The sequence below is a fragment of the Hyperoodon ampullatus genome, assembly GCF_949752795.1.
Source record: "Hyperoodon ampullatus genome assembly, chromosome: 15".
Classification (NCBI taxonomy): Eukaryota; Metazoa; Chordata; class Mammalia; order Artiodactyla; family Ziphiidae; genus Hyperoodon; species Hyperoodon ampullatus.
Window position 1 is genome coordinate 88,481,573 of NC_136928.1, and position 17,386 is coordinate 88,498,958.

At 38.1% G+C, this 17,386-nt stretch overlaps 1 protein-coding gene across 1 annotated transcript in view; it reads left to right on the plus strand.

The window, feature by feature from the left end:
• The window catches only part of SH3YL1 (SH3 and SYLF domain containing 1), a gene marked incomplete at both ends in the record, with an annotated part of 32,233 nt that extends 16,592 nt beyond the window's left edge, over positions 1–15,641 (plus strand). The window contains 6 exon segments of the mRNA XM_079720743.1: positions 1,134–1,246; positions 2,376–2,504; positions 4,538–4,706; positions 5,324–5,402; positions 10,496–10,552; positions 15,451–15,641. Coding sequence (XP_079576869.1) covers positions 1,134–1,246; positions 2,376–2,504; positions 4,538–4,706; positions 5,324–5,402; positions 10,496–10,552; positions 15,451–15,641 — 738 coding nt within the window.
• Between the last annotated feature and the right edge of the window lie 1,745 nt (positions 15,642–17,386).

Sequence of the window (17,386 nt, forward strand, 5' to 3'; positions counted from 1 at the left end):
AACAATATAAATGAAGTCATCTTTTAAACATTAATCTGCTTGGCCTTTGCATACTTTATTGAGATGTGGTAAATACGCCAGGGTTTACAAATGATTTCCACTCATCTTTCAAACAACCCTAGATTTGTGTATATGCATATATACATGTATATACATATACCTATACGATTATATATACTTAGAAATCTGGTTACTATTATACCCATTTTACAGAGGAGATTGGGGCTTTGAGCCACTCAATCATTTGCCCAAGGTCACACAATATGCCAGGGGCAGAAGTGGAATTAACACCCAAATGGTTTCCATTTTGAGCCCAGATTCCCAGCGCCAGGCCCTCAGGCCTTCCGTTCTCTGGCACTTGACACACGTGCTTGACCTCCACGTGGTTCAGGGGGCAGGTCCTGCTATGGACTTTAACCATGAAAAGGCCAAATGGAGCCAAAATGCTGCAGATGGCCCGGTGCTGCGAAGAGGAGCTGGGTTGAAAGTCTGGCCTCCCCAGCCGGCGCCTCTCCTCTGCGGTCGTGGGGTGAGGGGCCGTGGCCTGGGCACCCTGCGCGGCCTCACCGGGTGTCCCGCCACAGCAGAGGCGAGTCTGAAGAACACGCCCTGTCTACAGCGATCCGCCCAGAGCGTGGAGACTCGCTCCAGCTTTGCTTTTACTTGGAGGATTAACCATGGTAATAGGCATAAAATCTTCCTCCTGGTGTTCTGCGCTTTTGGGCGGCTTCTGCTCGGGGGTCGCGTGGACCTGCAGGGGCGCCGGTGGGGACCAGACTCGGGCCCGCGGACTTTCCAACCTGTGTGTGACCTTTTCACGTGTCACTAGGACACGTCACTCGGCCTCACTAACCCGCGAGGCTGCAGAGAAGAAGTCGATCCCCGGAGACCTCACACCATGTGCTCGATGCACAGTGAGTGCCCGGAGGCCTGCGCTCTGATTCCCGGTGGGAAGGTTAGCTGCTCACATCGATGCTCAGCTGAAAATACAGCACGACTCTGCTTGCATACTTTCTTTGGCTACATTGAAAGTCTTGCTACATTACATATCGTATGTTGAGTTTTAGTAAACATATATTTTAAATGATATTTAGACATAATTATTTTAAAATAAATGGCTGTCTACATTTCAGGTATCGGATTTGGTAATAATTTTGAATTATGACAGAGCAGTAGAAGCTTTTGCAAAAGGTGGTAACCTAACACTTGGAGGGAATTTGACCGTGGCAGTTGGGCCCTTGGGAAGGTGAGCACTCTGAAATCCCTTTTGAGCAGCTCTTGGATAGTGAAGGCTTTAAAACTATATTGTTTTCCATTAAGAGAAACGAATTAAAATGACAGAAATTTATGATTTACACGTGTCCCAGAGGATTTGAGGCTGCTTACAAATAAGAAATATACAAAACACAGCCATTGTGATAAAATGAGAAAATCTGAAGCTAAAACACACAAAAAGAAATTTAATATTTCAGAAATGCAGGCTGTTGTACCTACAGGAATCAACATAAAATTTACCTTTAAGCTTTGAAGGAGCCAGGTCTAGTCAATTTTAATTCACTGAGAAAGGACAGCGTTGATCAGGGAAAGGGTTTTTTTCAAACTAAATTATGAAAAATTGAAATGGAAGTGTTTTACTTGAGTGATGCTTACAATACTTAAAGTGTATTTTCCTTCTCTATTAATCAATAACTATTCTTGAGTTAATTGAGCAATTAAGTATTTTAACCCCAGACTGTTTATAGAAGTTACTCAGTAAAATCATTTAAAAATGTTTCTAAGTTCCATGAAAATACTCACTGTAAAAAGAACCACAGTCTTTTACTCTTGAGGTGTGTTTCCCTGTTTTAGTGAAGGAAGACAATATGGGAAAATATCAGCTGTACATGTGTTCTCCACATGCATCACACTGTTCTACAGCCACCTTACCTTCTATGTACTTGCCATGAACTGTCCGTCCTCTAGACCACTTTGAACACACCTAGCTTAGGCCAGCAGGAAGTAAAATATGTAAAAATGATTGAAGTTGGGGATGGGGTTGGTGGTGTGATGAATTGGGAGATTGGGATTGACGTGTATATATATATATATATATATATATATATATATATACACACTAATATGTATAAAATAGATAACTAATAGGAACCTGCTGTATAAAAGAATAAATAAATAAAATAAAATTTAAAAAAAGAGAAAGCCCTATGGACGTGACCTCATTAGATATTCAATAAATAATATTTCTCCCCCCACCAAAAAAAATGATTGAAGTAAGTGCAGAGCAAGATCCTTCTTTTGGGTTAGAAGTACAGTGCCAAACAGTCATCTTTAAGTGAAGATGCTCACAGTTCTGTGATGCAAAGCCTTCTGTTTTGCAGGAATTTAGAAGGAGATGTCTCCCTAAGAAGCTCAGCTGCTGTCTTTACTTACTGCAAGTCAAGAGGCCTCTTCGCTGGCATATCTTTAGAAGGTAGCTGTTTGATTGAGAGGAAAGAAACTAACCGAAAGTAAGTGCAAGGCAAATAATTTTAATTGATTTGAAGAACGTGCGATGAGAAAATAATACTTTGTAGATTCATGTCGTTCTTAAGAGAGTACAGAGTACCTTTGTACAGGCAAGTCTGTTGGCACCGTTTTTCCAACAGCATTTGCTCACTTTGTGTCTCTGCATCACATTTCGGTAATTCCTGCAATATTTCAAACGTTTTCATTATTACTACATTGGCTATGGTGATCTGTGATCAGTGACCTTTGGTGTTACTATGGTTATTGTTTGGGGCACCAGGAACTGCACCCCTATAGGATGGAGAACTTAATCAGTAAATGTGTGTGTATTCTGATGGCTCCTCAGACTGGCTCTTTCCACTCACCACCACCCCCTGCCCCCAAGTTTCTGTCCCCCTCCTCAGGCCTCCCGATTCCCTTAGACACAACAATATTGAAATTAATAACCCTACAAAGACCTCCAAGTGTTCAAGTGAAAAGAAGAGTTGCATTTCTCTTACTTTAAATCAAGAGCTAGAAATGACCGAGCTTAGTGAGGAAGGCATGTCAAAGCCAAGATGGGCCGAAAGATAGGTCTCTAGTGCCAAACCGTTAGGCAAGCTGTGATTGCAAAGGAAACGTTCTTGAAGGAAATTACAAGTGCTCCTCCAGTGAACACACAAATGATAAGAAGGCGAAACAGCCTTATTACTGATATAGAGAAAGTTTTAGTGGTTTGGATTGAAGACCAAACCAGCCACAACATTGCCTTCAGCCAAAGCCTCATCCAGAGCAAGGCCCTAATTCTTTTTAATTCTGTTCAGGCTGAGAGAGGTGAGGAAGCTGCAGAAGAAAAGTGTGAAGCTAGCAGAGGGGGACTCCTGAGGCTGAAGGGACGCAGCAGCCGTCTCCATAACATCAAAGTGCAGCGTTCCTCAGGAGAGGTTTCCTACTGTTAGGCTCAGCCTTTGTCTTTCTTCCATAAGATAGAGACCAATTTTGATTTAAAAAACCACAAGATTTGGAAGTATCCTAACAGGTGACAAGGAACTTCCACTTTAAACTGGCATCTGGCTAATTTTTCCCAAAACTGCTCTTCTGTATTTCCACAAAAATATGTCTAATTGCCCAGAAAAAGATAAAAAGCTAAGACTGAGAGGACTAATTCTAGAACCTGGCAGGAATCCCACTAATAGTGACCCTGACAGGGCTGGCCCTGCTGGTGGTGGACACACGTCTGCCGCTTACAGCAGACTTGAGAGAAGTTGAGTACCAAGTCTGCGGTGCCTGTTTACCCAGAATCCCACAGCACATGCAGAAACGTTCAGTGCAGACCTCAACAACCAGAAAATAGGAGGAATGGGGGGGAAAGTAAGGTTCGCAGAACTCTCCTTCTTGAAAAGTCAATAGAAATGTTTTTACTTCTGGTTTTATTAATTTGAGAAATTTAAGTTAAGAATGCTTTTAGAAATTTGTGATTCTAGGCCTTTGGAAGATTTTCCAGCTAAAGTTCACCTAAATCCTGGATAAACTAAAACAAATATACTTCTTAATCAGTTGCAGGGCTTCTAAACATGTAAGGCAAATCCTTACATAATTTTGGTACAAGTAAACATTTTAAGGAAACTATATGTTAGCACCACTTTTATAAGAAACTTAAAAAGTAAAAACCTATAAAGATGCATAGGTATGTGATTGTAATTATATGTGTATTAGTGTTTATATAAATATATGTTTATTATATGCATTTGTATATAAATATTCTATATATGTTTTTATGTATAAATGTATGTATATGTGATGTGCTTTTATATAATTGGGAAAAGGATATAAATATCAGACCATTTATGGTGATTGCCTCTAGAGGTGAGCTTGGAGAGGTGAATTTAGAGGCTTTAACATGGGTTATGGCTTGTAGTTAGTGTTTGAAAAGTAGTATCTATGAAGTGCTATATGTGAGTAAATCACACACACATACACACGTGTGTGTCCTACATTTAACTCTAGAAAAGATCTATGTCTGCAAAAGAAATATTCTTAATATATTTCTTATTAGATTTTATTGCCAAGACATTCGAGCTTATGACATTTTATTTGGAGATATACCACGGCCTGCTGAAGCAGAAGATCTTTATGAAATTCTTGATTCTTTTACTGAAAAGTATGAAAATGAAGGACAACGAATCAATGCAAGAAAAGCAGCACGGGAGAAGAAGAAGGCCTCTGTAATAATGCTTGGTTTTTATATTTTTCTTAGTAGCCACAGAAAATTTCTTTATATAGAACATTCTATCCTTGATATCAGGTTTCTAATAACCTACTACACTTCCCTTGTAATTTCATTAACATAAAGTTCTTGTGAAAATGTCATAAAACCTTGCCAGTCATCTATGCAAATTTCAGGAAGAAACATGGTTTTCCATGATTGCATTTCTGTAAGGATAGAACTTTATAATATTAATTAATAATACTAATAACTGCCGCTAGCCCGGGGCCTTGACGTGCAGAGGGTTTTGTGCGCCTCGTTCAACTAGTTCCGCACCTTTCGGAGCCGCGTGGCCCTTTCGGGGTCAGTGCATCGCTTTGTTCCACCTGCGCGGTGGAGCGCCGGGATGAGGGAAGCTTCCGGTTATAGACGCATGTCCCCTGCCATCACCCGCATGTTGTCCAGTTCAACCAGATGTGGCCCAGAGCAGTACGTGTACTCTGTTAATGAGTGCATAGGATAACGTTTGCCGTGTACACCCATCAGGGGTGGGGCGGGGGGAAAGCCTTATGTGCTCCTAAGTAAAAACAGAGTATTAAAATCACGTGCATTTTTGGTTGTTGTTGTTCCTCCCAGGCTAAAGAATTGCCTTCAAAACCATTGTCAAGACCACAGCAATCGTCTGCACAAGTACAGCTGAATTCTGGCTCTCAAAGTAAATATTTGTGTTGCAATTCAAATACATTTATAATTAAGTAATCGTGAAATATTATTAAGAAATCAAGCTACATTTAATGATAGATCTAAAGTCATTACTTTAGCATCAAATAGAAGAACTAATGAGTATTAAAGAGAGAAAAAGAAATGCTCAGCCTCTTCTAAACACACAAGGCAAATTCTCATTCCTGTAATTTGTGAAAATGTCTATTCTCATTCAGAAAATGCTTTTCCCAATTGACAAAGTGATTTATCTTTAAAGTTTTTCTTTTTTTGTCATTTCTTCCAAAGACAATTATCCTGCTAATTTGAAATGGAAACAAATAAGCCTATTTTTCTCATATACACATAGATGTATATTTCTGAATATTAATTTGACCATACATTCTTGGGAGCTCAGGGTTTCATAAGGTGGTTTTAAAATAGGATAAATTCGTGAAGCAGCAGGTTTTTGGCCTTTACACCTCTTTCCGTCACTCATTTTTATGACAGTCACTCTTGGAATTCTGCATTTCATGTATAGAGGTTACCAGTAAATAGCAATATATTAAAGTAGACAATGTCTCTTGTAATAATTAACTGTTCTGCAAGTGGCTTTGGACTGGCTTTTGAGAGCACAGTGATGAATCTAACTTGTCTCCTCCTTTAAAGAACTTTCCTTCTAGGAGCAGAGATATCACAGGTGGAAAAGTAACTGCAATCACTGGAAGGAAGTACAGTTGACCCTTGAATAGTGCAGAGGTTAGGGACGCCAACCCCTCATGCAGTCAAAAATCCATATATAACTTCTGACTCCCCCAAATAGCCCATTGCTGACTGGAAGCCTTACTGATAACATGAACAGTTGATTAACACGTATTTTGTATGTTATATGTGTTACATACTATATTCTTATATCAAGTAAGCTAGAAAAATATTATTAAGGAAATCATAAGGAAAAGAAAATACATTGATCATACTGTACTGTATTTATTTATACCATAAGTTTACATGATGAATTGTCTGTCAGTATGTACATCAATATTGTCTTATATGATACAAAAAACTGTAAATGTTATATGTATTACTAACACTAGACATAAAAAATGAAAAGATAATAGAAAAAGAAATTCGTATTTACAGGTATAATGATTCATGCATTGATAAAAAAGAAGCAGCAATATGACTGCTTCACAGTAGCCTAGCCTATACACTAATGAATGAAAAGTTATGAAATTTTTATGGCACACAGTATGACAGCCATATTGATAATACAGTATTAGAAACATTGTTACATTTTTTAAAAGCCACTTACATGTGATGAAGACTGATAGTTTCTCTAATTATGAGAGAGAGAGAGAGAGAGAGGCATACAGTACAGCAATGTAATTCTTTGAAAGCCAAGTTATAAAACAGTAAGAAAACTAACACATTATTAATTTTGTATTAAACATGACTCACCTTATGCCTGTGTGAGGATAGGCTATCCACTTCGATACACGTCTTGCCCATGATGTTCCACACGATGAACACTTAGGCGATGATGGCGATAACACAAAGACGTCCCGTACAATTATTAGATTTTCACATGCGGACATTCACACATACACCACAGAAAAGTTTATTAACTGAACAGCATGATGGTTATTTACTATTCATTAAGTGGAGGTGGATCATCATAAAGGTCTTCATCCTCCTCATGCTCACGTTGAGCAGGCTGAGGAGGAGGAGGGTTCGTCTCAGGGGTGGCAGAGGTGGGGGAGGGGCGGGGGAGGGGGAAGCAGGAGAGGCAGGCACACTCAGTGTCGCTCGATGAAAATACATCGTAATTTCTGTCTGACATTTTTGCTTTTTCATTTCTCTAAACATGGGTCTATAGGATCCCAGTCCTCCTTCCACTGTTTGCTTTAGTTTCAGTGCCTGCATCGTACAAGTTAAAAGCAGGCTTGAATAATCAGAACTCTCTTCCCGATTGTCTGGTGTCAGCTTGTTTCTGGCACTGCTTCTACGACTTCTTCCTCTTCGACTGGCACTGGTTCAGAACCTCTCATCTCCATCTAGTCATCTTTTGTTAATGCCTCTGGTGTGGTGTCTATTAGCTTTTGAAATTCTCCAAGATCCGTATCTTGAAACCCTTCACAGCAACCCCCCGCCCCCATCTATTTTGCCATATCTACAATCTATTTCATGATTTCCTTGATTGGCTCTGTTGTAAATCCTCTGAAGTCATGCACGACATCTGGAACAGTTTTCTCCAGCAGGAGTTTATTGTTTCAGGATTGATGGCTTTCATGACTTTTCCTATAAGAAATAGCATCTTCAGTGGTGTAATCCTTCCAGACTTCCATAATGTTCTCTTTATAGGTGTTTTCTTCCATAGCATCAACAGTTGCTTCCGTAGAGTACCATGTGTGATGAGAGCCTTTAAAGGTCTTGATGATCCCTCGATCTAGAGGCTGGAAATAGAGACGTTGTGTTTGAGGCCAAGTACACAACTTGGTGGTCTACTCATGGAGTTGAACTCACGGGGTTCTGGGGGGCCAGGGGCATTGTCCAATATCAAAAGAACTTTAAAAAGCAGTCCTTTACTGGCAAGATACTTCCTGATTTCAGGGACCAATCCAGAAAAAGCGTTCTCATGGTCCAGGCCTTCTTTTTGTACAACCAAAAGATGGGCAGCTTGCGTTTATCTTTTCCCTTCTAGGTTTGGGGTTTAGCAGTTCTATAGATGATGGCAGTTCTGATCATAAACTCCACTGCCTATGCACAAAAGAACAGAGTTGGTCTATCCCTTCCTGCCTTAAATCCTGATGCTCACTTCTCTTCCTTCCTAATAAATGTCCTTGGTTGCATTTTTCTTTCCCAGAATAGGGTAGTTTCATCTGCATTAAAAACTTGTTCAAGCAGATGTCCTATCTCCTCAATGATTTCCTTAATGGCATCTGGGAACTTGTCTGCTGCCTCTTGGTCAGCAGAAGATGCTTCTGTTATCTTGACAGTATTTAAGCAGATAATTCACTAAAATGATCAAGCCAGCCTTTGCTGGTATTTAATTCTCCAGCCTTAGATCCTTCACCTTCTTTTTGCTTTAAGCTCTCATATAATGACTTTGCTTTCTCTCGAATCATATTAGAGTCAATAGCAATCCTGCACCCACATAAAAACTGCATTTTTAATACAAGATAAAAAGGTTTCTCACAAAAGATGCAAGGTTTATGTGCCTGTCGGTGTAGCTGCAGCAACAGCTTCATGAATTTCCTTTTCTTTAAAAAAAAAATTTTTTTTTGATGTGGACCATTTTTAAAGTCTTTATTGAATTTGTTACAATATTGTTTCTGCTTTATGTTTTGGTTTTTTGGCCACAAGGCATGTGGGATCTTAGCTCCCCAACCAGGGATCCAACCCGCAACCCCTGCATTGGAAGGTGAAGTCTTAACCACGGGACTGCCAGGGAAGTCCCTCCTTTTCATTTTTTACAACGGTTCTTACACTGAATTTATTTACGTTGGAATAGTGGGGAGCTGCAGCTGCAAACTTCGATTTACAGTATACATCAAGCAGTTCAGCTTTTGCTTGTAATGACTTTTCTCTGCTTCTTGGAAGCACTTCCAGGACCACTAGTGGCACTTTGTATGGGTCCCATAGTGTTATTCAAGGTTTACATCATCCCCAAAATGTAAGAACAGCGATTCAGTTTGAAATATGGATGTTAATGTTGGTATAGTTAGTTAAGTCTGATGAGCAGTAAATACTTTGTAGATTAGGTGATTTACTTTTTTTTCTTTTTTGCTTTCAACAAAGCTGAAGAGAGACTTAATGGTGCTGTTATCTGAATTTATAATAAGAATAGTAATTAATATTATCATTATATATTATTTTAAAAATCACATAGCTACTTATCACCAAAATAAAAAATTATAATAGTAATAATTTATTATTTCATAAGTAATATTTTATTATTGCTATTGTTTTGATGATAGATCACTATGTGATTTTTTTTTTACCTCTATCTTAGAAGGGACATAAAAAATTCTGTTACATTCCTATAAAATATCTCTTTCTTGCCCTCTCTAGTTTTTATAACAACCAGCTTTCTTAACACCTAACACCTACATCTTTAAAAAAGAACACTGAAATACAATTTAATGTTGAAACTATGTCATTCCAGAAATAATAGTCATCCTGTGTATATGAACTAATTTTTAAAAGTCTTGTCCACTTATTGAGATGCATTTCAAATAACCTTTTACTTTCCTGTTTAGTAAATTAACAAATTCATACTATATTTAAAGTTTTGATCAATGTGTGCTAATAATGATTATGATAACTCAATCTATAAGAAATTATTTAATAGATGATCATGTTACATAAAATAAAATTTTAAAAGTAAATTTATGTACAAATTTGTGTTGTAGAAACTTACATAAAGTACAATATTAATACATTGCTAGAAAATCTTTGGGACAAATTAAATGAAAATATGATTTGATGGTTAAAAATTAAAAACATCTTGTTGATTTTCTTTAATGAATGCTGATGGGTTCAGATCACTATCATATTTAGATCCTTTTATCCAAAGAGGGAGTGATATGAATGTTTAAGTAATTGATATTGAAATATGCTAAAAAGTACACCCTTAAGCTTACAGTTAACAATTTTAGGTATCAATTTAAAAACATACAAGTGAATACTTGCTGCTTAAAAATTACTTCAGATGTTAAGCAAGCAAGAATGTCTGAAAATCACTGGCTTGGGGATTACAAATTTTCTTATTCAGGTATTTTCTTGAAAAAGAGTTGTCTGTGTTTTTCATGAATGTGTAATTGCAAGGCCATGAGTTGTAGTTTATGTGCGTCTGGCATACGGATATCAGACATTTACCATCTGCCTTACGTTTGGTCTATTTTCAGGTAGAAAATAGGAATACCTGAGGAATATTCAGGTACTCCTCTTGATTTAAAGATGATAAAATAATGATATTTCTATCAGAGTGATTTAAAATATTTACTTAACGAGAACAAGCTTTGACATTCTTGGGTATTTTATATACTATATACTAATAAGTTTTCTAAATGTTCCCCCTCTTTTATTTATCTATTTACTTTTTTTCAGGTAACAGAAATGAATATAATCTCTATCCTGAACTTTCCAGCTACCGTGAGAGAGTCGGTAAATAAAAATATCTCTGTTTTAAAAATGATTCATAACCATCTTATAATCACAAACTTCCTAATTAATCTGGCAGGTTGTGAAAATATCTGGGAAGTTGTTTAGCACTGCTTCTTTGATTTATGGGATATCCACGTTATCTTGAGAAGCACTTCATTTAAAACATGCTCTGCACAGTTAGAATGATTAAACTTGATAAGGTCAACAGACAGGCTGGACTTGCTTGGGGAAGGGGACCCATCGGGACCTGAGGGATAAGGGACATTAGCTACAATTGAGCAGAGGCTGTGGTCCACCCCCACCCTCCCAATGTGGATCCCCCCCACAAGAAGGCCTTGGCAAAGTGACTCTGGGAAGTAGGGTTCCTTTTTTCAGATTTCTCTAAAGCCTGTACCTGTAGTATAGATGCCTAATAAATATTAGAAATATCTCTTAAAAAGCAATAATGGGGCTTCCCTGGTGGCGCAGTGGTTGGGAGTCCGCCTGCTGATGCAGGGGACATGGGTTCGTGCCCCAGTCTGGGAAGATCCCGCATGCCGTGGAGCCGCTAGGCCCGTGAGCCATGGCCGCTGAGCCTGCGTGTCCGGAGCCTGTGCTCCAGAACGGGAGAGGCCACAACAGTGAGAGGCCCGTGTACCGCAAAAAAACAAAACAAAACAAAACAAAGCAATAATGGAAAATGTCTAATAATAAGAAACAAAACCCTAACTGGGCTCTGGAGACAGAGGCTCCGACTTACAGCCAATACTCTCATTCACTGGCTGTGTGATCCAAACACAATGTTACTTCCCATTGTTGGGTGGTTGGTTGGGTTTTGCTTTTATATTTGAGGGTAGGACAAGTTAAGTGGTATAAACAGTACGTAATAAGTTAATATAAATATTAATTTATTTTAGTTCTTTCTCAAAATATAAGAGATTCTGAAGAAGAAAATGTAAGGAAAGATTTAAAGTCTATTTAAAAAATAAATCTTACATTACCGTGTGAAATGGTTAAATTCATACCAAGGACTTCCTTACACCTTGTCTATCAGCCTTGCAGGGAAAAGTCACAACCCACAGTCCTGAGGCTCGAGTTGAAAACGCATTTGAGCAGGACATCTGGCTCCCCACAGCCTGTCCCATGCCCACAGACGAGCTGCAATTTTGCACGGGCATAACGATAATTCTCCAGATTGTACATACTTTTGCTTTGCACCCTTTGGAAGCTCCAAACCACCTAGTCATCTGGCCTCTCGGTGAAACAAGCTTGAGCGTCCGCAGCCCCGTTTACTGGGGTGGTTTCTAACTGAAGGTCTGTACCTCCTCGGTCAGCCTCCATCATCATCTTCTCATCCACCCTACGACTGTCAGTGACACTTTGGGCACAGTGGACAACTCTCTATTGTGGGACTGTGCTGTGCGGGTTTTAGCAGTACCCATGGACTAAGCCCACTCGATGCCAGTAGTACCCCCTCCCCAGGTGTGACAACCACAAATGCCCCAGACTTTGCCTTTTGAGAACCGCTGGTCTGGTGGCCTCGCCTGGTAGCCTCATCCGGCTCACTTGCCATTGACCCTTACACTCCTACAGAGGACGTGGTCACCAAAGTTATAGACGTCACATGTAGCCTGGAGGGACGTAGGTGCTAGGATCAAGTCAGCCACCCAGCTCATCACTGCAGTAAATGTGAAACAAAACCAAAGCTGTGTTCTCTTATTTCTGGTTGCTTCTTGAAGGGGACCTTCCGAAGGCTGAGATTCTTCTTCTGAGTCATGTCTTGGGCCAGATGTGTTGGCTACATATGGGTTACATTATGCAGGCTCCGCTGAGAAGTAAAATAGCAGCATCCCGTGGACGCAGACTTGCTAATTATGAGCCTCAGAGCAGCTGCCAATCACCAAAGCTGATTGTAATCTGTTTCCTGTTAAGCATAGCCCTGATTTGGGAGAGAAAAATAACCTCTATTTGAATTAAACTTGAATATTTTGATGAAAGTGGTCAATTGCTTCAGAGATCCTCCAGATTTTTTTTGAGCGCAGGAATATAAAACTTGAAGGCATATATTGCTCAGAAGGAAGGCGTCTGTGAACACTGGTTGCTGTAGTGACCCAGTGCGCTTTGTGTCCATGGTTTCCAGGGTGGTCTCCCTTCCTGGAAGAACATATCTCCTTGGCTCACCTTTTCTAATGAAGTATTTTGTGGGCATTAAACTTCTCCTTTTGGAACTTATCACAAATATTTACAGTAAAGAGGAGCTTTCAGTCACTTTTAGCTTATTGAAGAACAAGCTAGCAGCAGGGCATGGCACTGGCCTGTGAACTGGTCCCTCCTGGGAGCACCTGCCCTTACTCGGGCCCGGCTCACTCCTTTGTTTTCATGTGAATGAACTTTGCCAACAACCCCTCAACTCCCGACTCTCCTACACTCCTCCCAGGGGGTAGAGGGATTTGCCTGACTGGTGAGTTGGGTGAGGAGTTTGGCACTCCTCTGTCTGCCTGTCTTAGCCACATTCTTCACTAGCTCTACCAGCCATGACACCTCCCTCTCTGCCTCACCTCTGTTCGAAACTCAGGTGGGAAGAGGAACGTTGACTGTTGGCCTCCTCAAACCCAGCAGCACCGCCTTGTCCTCTGCTGCAACTCAGTACCATCTGCTTTACCCTTACACCCATCTTTCCCATTATCTTATTTGGAAACCGCAATTCAGAGGCAGGGATCGAACCAAGTCTGTGACCCCCTCTGTCTTTTCTTTAGGTCATAATATCTTTCTTCCTCTAATTTATTCATCATAAAATATATTTCTAAAACTGCTAAAAACAAATTCAGTTATCAGTGATTACCAGGGGTCCTCAGCATCGGATATTCTTATTATTTGTACAGTCTGGATAACTCAGTGATGCAGGAAAATATACTAGTTCTCCTTGAAAATCTGCCTAACAAAAGCAAAATGCACTGATGAATCTAAGTTCAGTCTGTTGAATGCAATTTAAGACTCATATGGTTGCTGAGGGCCCTGGGGTATAATCTCAATAGTGATTAAGATTGTCTGGAGAAAGACTTCCGAGATTCAAATCTCACCCCCTTGGGCAAATCACTTAACATCTGCAAGTCTCAGGTTCATATCCTGTGAAGTGGGGATGCGGGAGCTGCCTCCTAGGGAGTGAGGAACGAGGGTGCTCATCGCAGTGCCCGGCTCAGGGAACAGGAGCTGCTCTTATCATAGCCACACTGAATGACACCTGTTATCATGGTGATCACCATTCCTATGCATCTTTGATTTTGTGTACAAAATGTGTACATGTATGGCAGCTAAGATGGCTATGGCTTCCAGAACATTCTCTGATATTCACAAGCACTCTTTTTTTTATGTGCTTCTTTCTATTATCCGAAATGTCTGGGAGACAAGAGGGGGAGGAGGAGTTACTCAAGGGTTTTCATTAATTAAGTTCAGTTAATTGAGATTGAGCTTTATATATGGAGGTCATAAATGTAATTATTGATAGAGGAAAATAGTTTTCAGAATGATTTTTTCTTTAACATTAACTTCCATTCTTCTGATCTAATCACAATGAGGCATGGCATTTCTGCACGTCCCATCTCAATGTAGTATTATAGCTACTTTTCAAAGTACATAGTAATGACTGTTCAGTCATATGTGTTAGTAGTCATTTAACTGGTTTTGATTTTATCCAGACTATATCAAAATTTTATTCTTTTAATGACACACTTTTAATCTTATTTCTTAAAATTAACAGGTTAAAAGTAAATACAGTATAAAATATAAAAATATACAGAACTTTTCTGTTTTATAGAAAAAAATTGTACCAGTAATATCGCTAATATAATTATACTCGTTATTATTAAAGTTATTTCTTTAGGAGAACTCAACTACATGGCACATGCTTTATTGAAAGAACTGTAGCACTATCTTGTGTGAGATACACATTCAGTGCTTCAGTAAATGTAGTTTAACTAGAGTGTTGACTATTTTCATTTCTTACTAATAGGCCAAGGTCACTTTATTTTTTCTTATTATAGTATTATAGGCTCAAATAAGTAACTGGATTTAGAATTTGGTTATTTATGTTTTCAGTACAACTGTACTAAGATGCATTTAACAAGCATCTAATTGCACAAAATTATATGAAACATAGAAATACCAAATTCCATGTAGCTGAGTACCCAGAAAGTATCTGTTTCTTTATATTTCTTATGATGCTATACAGTTTGTAATATTTAATGTCTTTTACTCATGTTACCCACTCAATTCTCAAGGTATTTTTTTCCCAATATGGGTTGAAGTTCTGGTTAAATATATGTCGACATGCTTCTTGATGTGCTAATTTGAATTTCATCTCTCTTTTGAGAGAAAGGAGCAAGTAAGTACAGAAATGAAAACAGCCATAAAAGCCTGGGGAAAAGAAGTGTCTACTGATGAAACAGCAAGTGCATCCGAGCTGTAATCCTCATTATCAATGACCACAGAGCACGATTTTTAAGTTGAATCTTTTATGATACAATCAAGTGCATAAATATCACCTTTTATCTAATAGTTATAATTCATTGAAGCTACCATGACTATTCTATTGAAATTGGAAAAACAATAATATTATACTATAGTTTAGTCAAAATTTAACCAATTATAACCACAAATATTTGCCAAACACATATTTAAGTACATAGCAATATGCAGTTTGACTTGTGTGGATTTAGGAAATGTTATTACCAAATATTTGCTCTTTACAAAGAAGAAAAGTGTAAGTTTAATAAAGTGATGCAAATCACACAGACCATGTGCTGTGAGTTCTGCTGGCCTCCGACATCAGAATACCAAGCCCTGAGTTGTTAATTTATATCTTACCTACACATCCAGTTTTTCTCATAAAAATGTGAATAAATACTTTTTTTTTGTTTTAGGCAATTTGAACCAATCTATAGAAGTGACAGCACTATATTCTTTTGAAGGACAACAGCCAGGAGATTTGAATTTTCAAGCTGGAGACAGAATCACAGTTATATCAAAAACAGATTCACATTTTGATTGGTGGGAAGGAAATCTTCGAGGTCAAACTGGCATTTTTCCAGCCAACTATGTTACCATGAATTAAAGTTTATATTATTTTCTTCTTTGAGGATTACAAAAAAAAATATTACTACACTGGCAGGATTTACTATTCAGTTAAACAATGTTTAGTATAAGTTTAAAAACACTTCTGTTTATTCCGTAAACTTATCCAGTATGTAAAAGATTTTGTTTATATATATATATATATATACATATATATATATAGTTACATATCTTTAAATACTTTCCACTGATTTTTATCACATATACTATTTAATAGTTTAATATCCTCCAATTTATATGGTGACATTTCTTTTGTGTTCATTTTCAAACATCACTAAACATTTGATTTGGCTGGGTATATGATGACTTTATTTTATCTGGAGAATCTTAAGGATAGGGGCATGAATACCAATTTATATATTTGCAAAGTGACTAGAAAAGAATACATTGGCTTAAATAGTGTATTAAGCAATACTTAGAGTTGTAGGTATTAACTAGAATATTAATCCTTAAAAATTATCTCTATACCTTCAAAAATTATATGTAAGAAACACACTATGACAAAGAAATTCAACCACTATGCATTAAAAAAAGATGACATCTGTTAACTTTCCTTCTTTATGAGGTTACGCTTGTTCATGAGTAGCAGTAAAATAAAGTTATGTTGATATGGTTCCATTGTCCCTAAATAAATGTTCTTAAAATGCTAAGTTAATGTCTTGATTTTGTTTTTCTTATTTTCTTTTTGTAACGTAACCAGAGGTCTGTGGTTGGTCTGGATGTTAAAACCCACCTCCATGACTATGCTACTGACCTCTTTTTTTCAGCTTTATTAATATATAATTGACAAATAAAGTTGTAAAATATTTAAAGGGTACAACATGATGCTTTGAAATACATATGCATTGTGAAAGGATCCCCACTTAGTTAATTAACACATCCATCGTCTCACATATTTACTTTTTTGTGGGTGTGAGAACACTTAAGTTCTACTCTCTCAGCAAAATTCAATTGCACGATGCAATATCATCAACCATAGTCACCATGCTGTACACTAGATCCCCAGAACATATTCCTCTTAGAAACTGGAAGTTTGTATTATTTGACCAACATCTCTTAATTTCCCCCACCTCCTGACCCCTGGTAATCACCAATCAACTCTCTGTTTCTAGGAGTTTAGCTTTTTTAGCTTCCCATATGAGATCATACACTATTTGTCTTTCTCTGACTGACTTATTTCACTTAGCATAATACCCTCAAGTTCCATCCATATTGTTGCAAATTCCAGGATTTTCTGCTTTTATTTATATACACCACATTTTCTTAGTCCATTCATCCATTGATGGACACTTAGGATTTTCTACATATAATAACATGCCATCTGCAAACAGAGATAACCTTACTTCTTCCTTTCCAATTTGTATGCTTTTCATTTCTTTTTCTTGCCTAATTGCTCTGGCTAGGGCTTCCAGTACTATGCTGAATAGAAGTGGTGACAATGGACATCCTGATCTTGGAGGGAAAGTTTTCACATTTTCACCATTGAGTATGATGTTATCTGTGGGCTGGACATATATGAGCATGTTGTTTAATCTCCACATATTTGTGAATTTTCCAGTTTTCTTCTTATAGTAGATTTCTAGTTTCATATCACTGTGGTCAGAAAAGATGCTTGATGTGATTTCAACATTAAATTTATAAAGACCTGTTTTGCGCCTAACATAGGCTCTACCCTAGAGAATGTTCCATGTGGACTTGAGAAGAATGTGTATTCTGCTGATATTG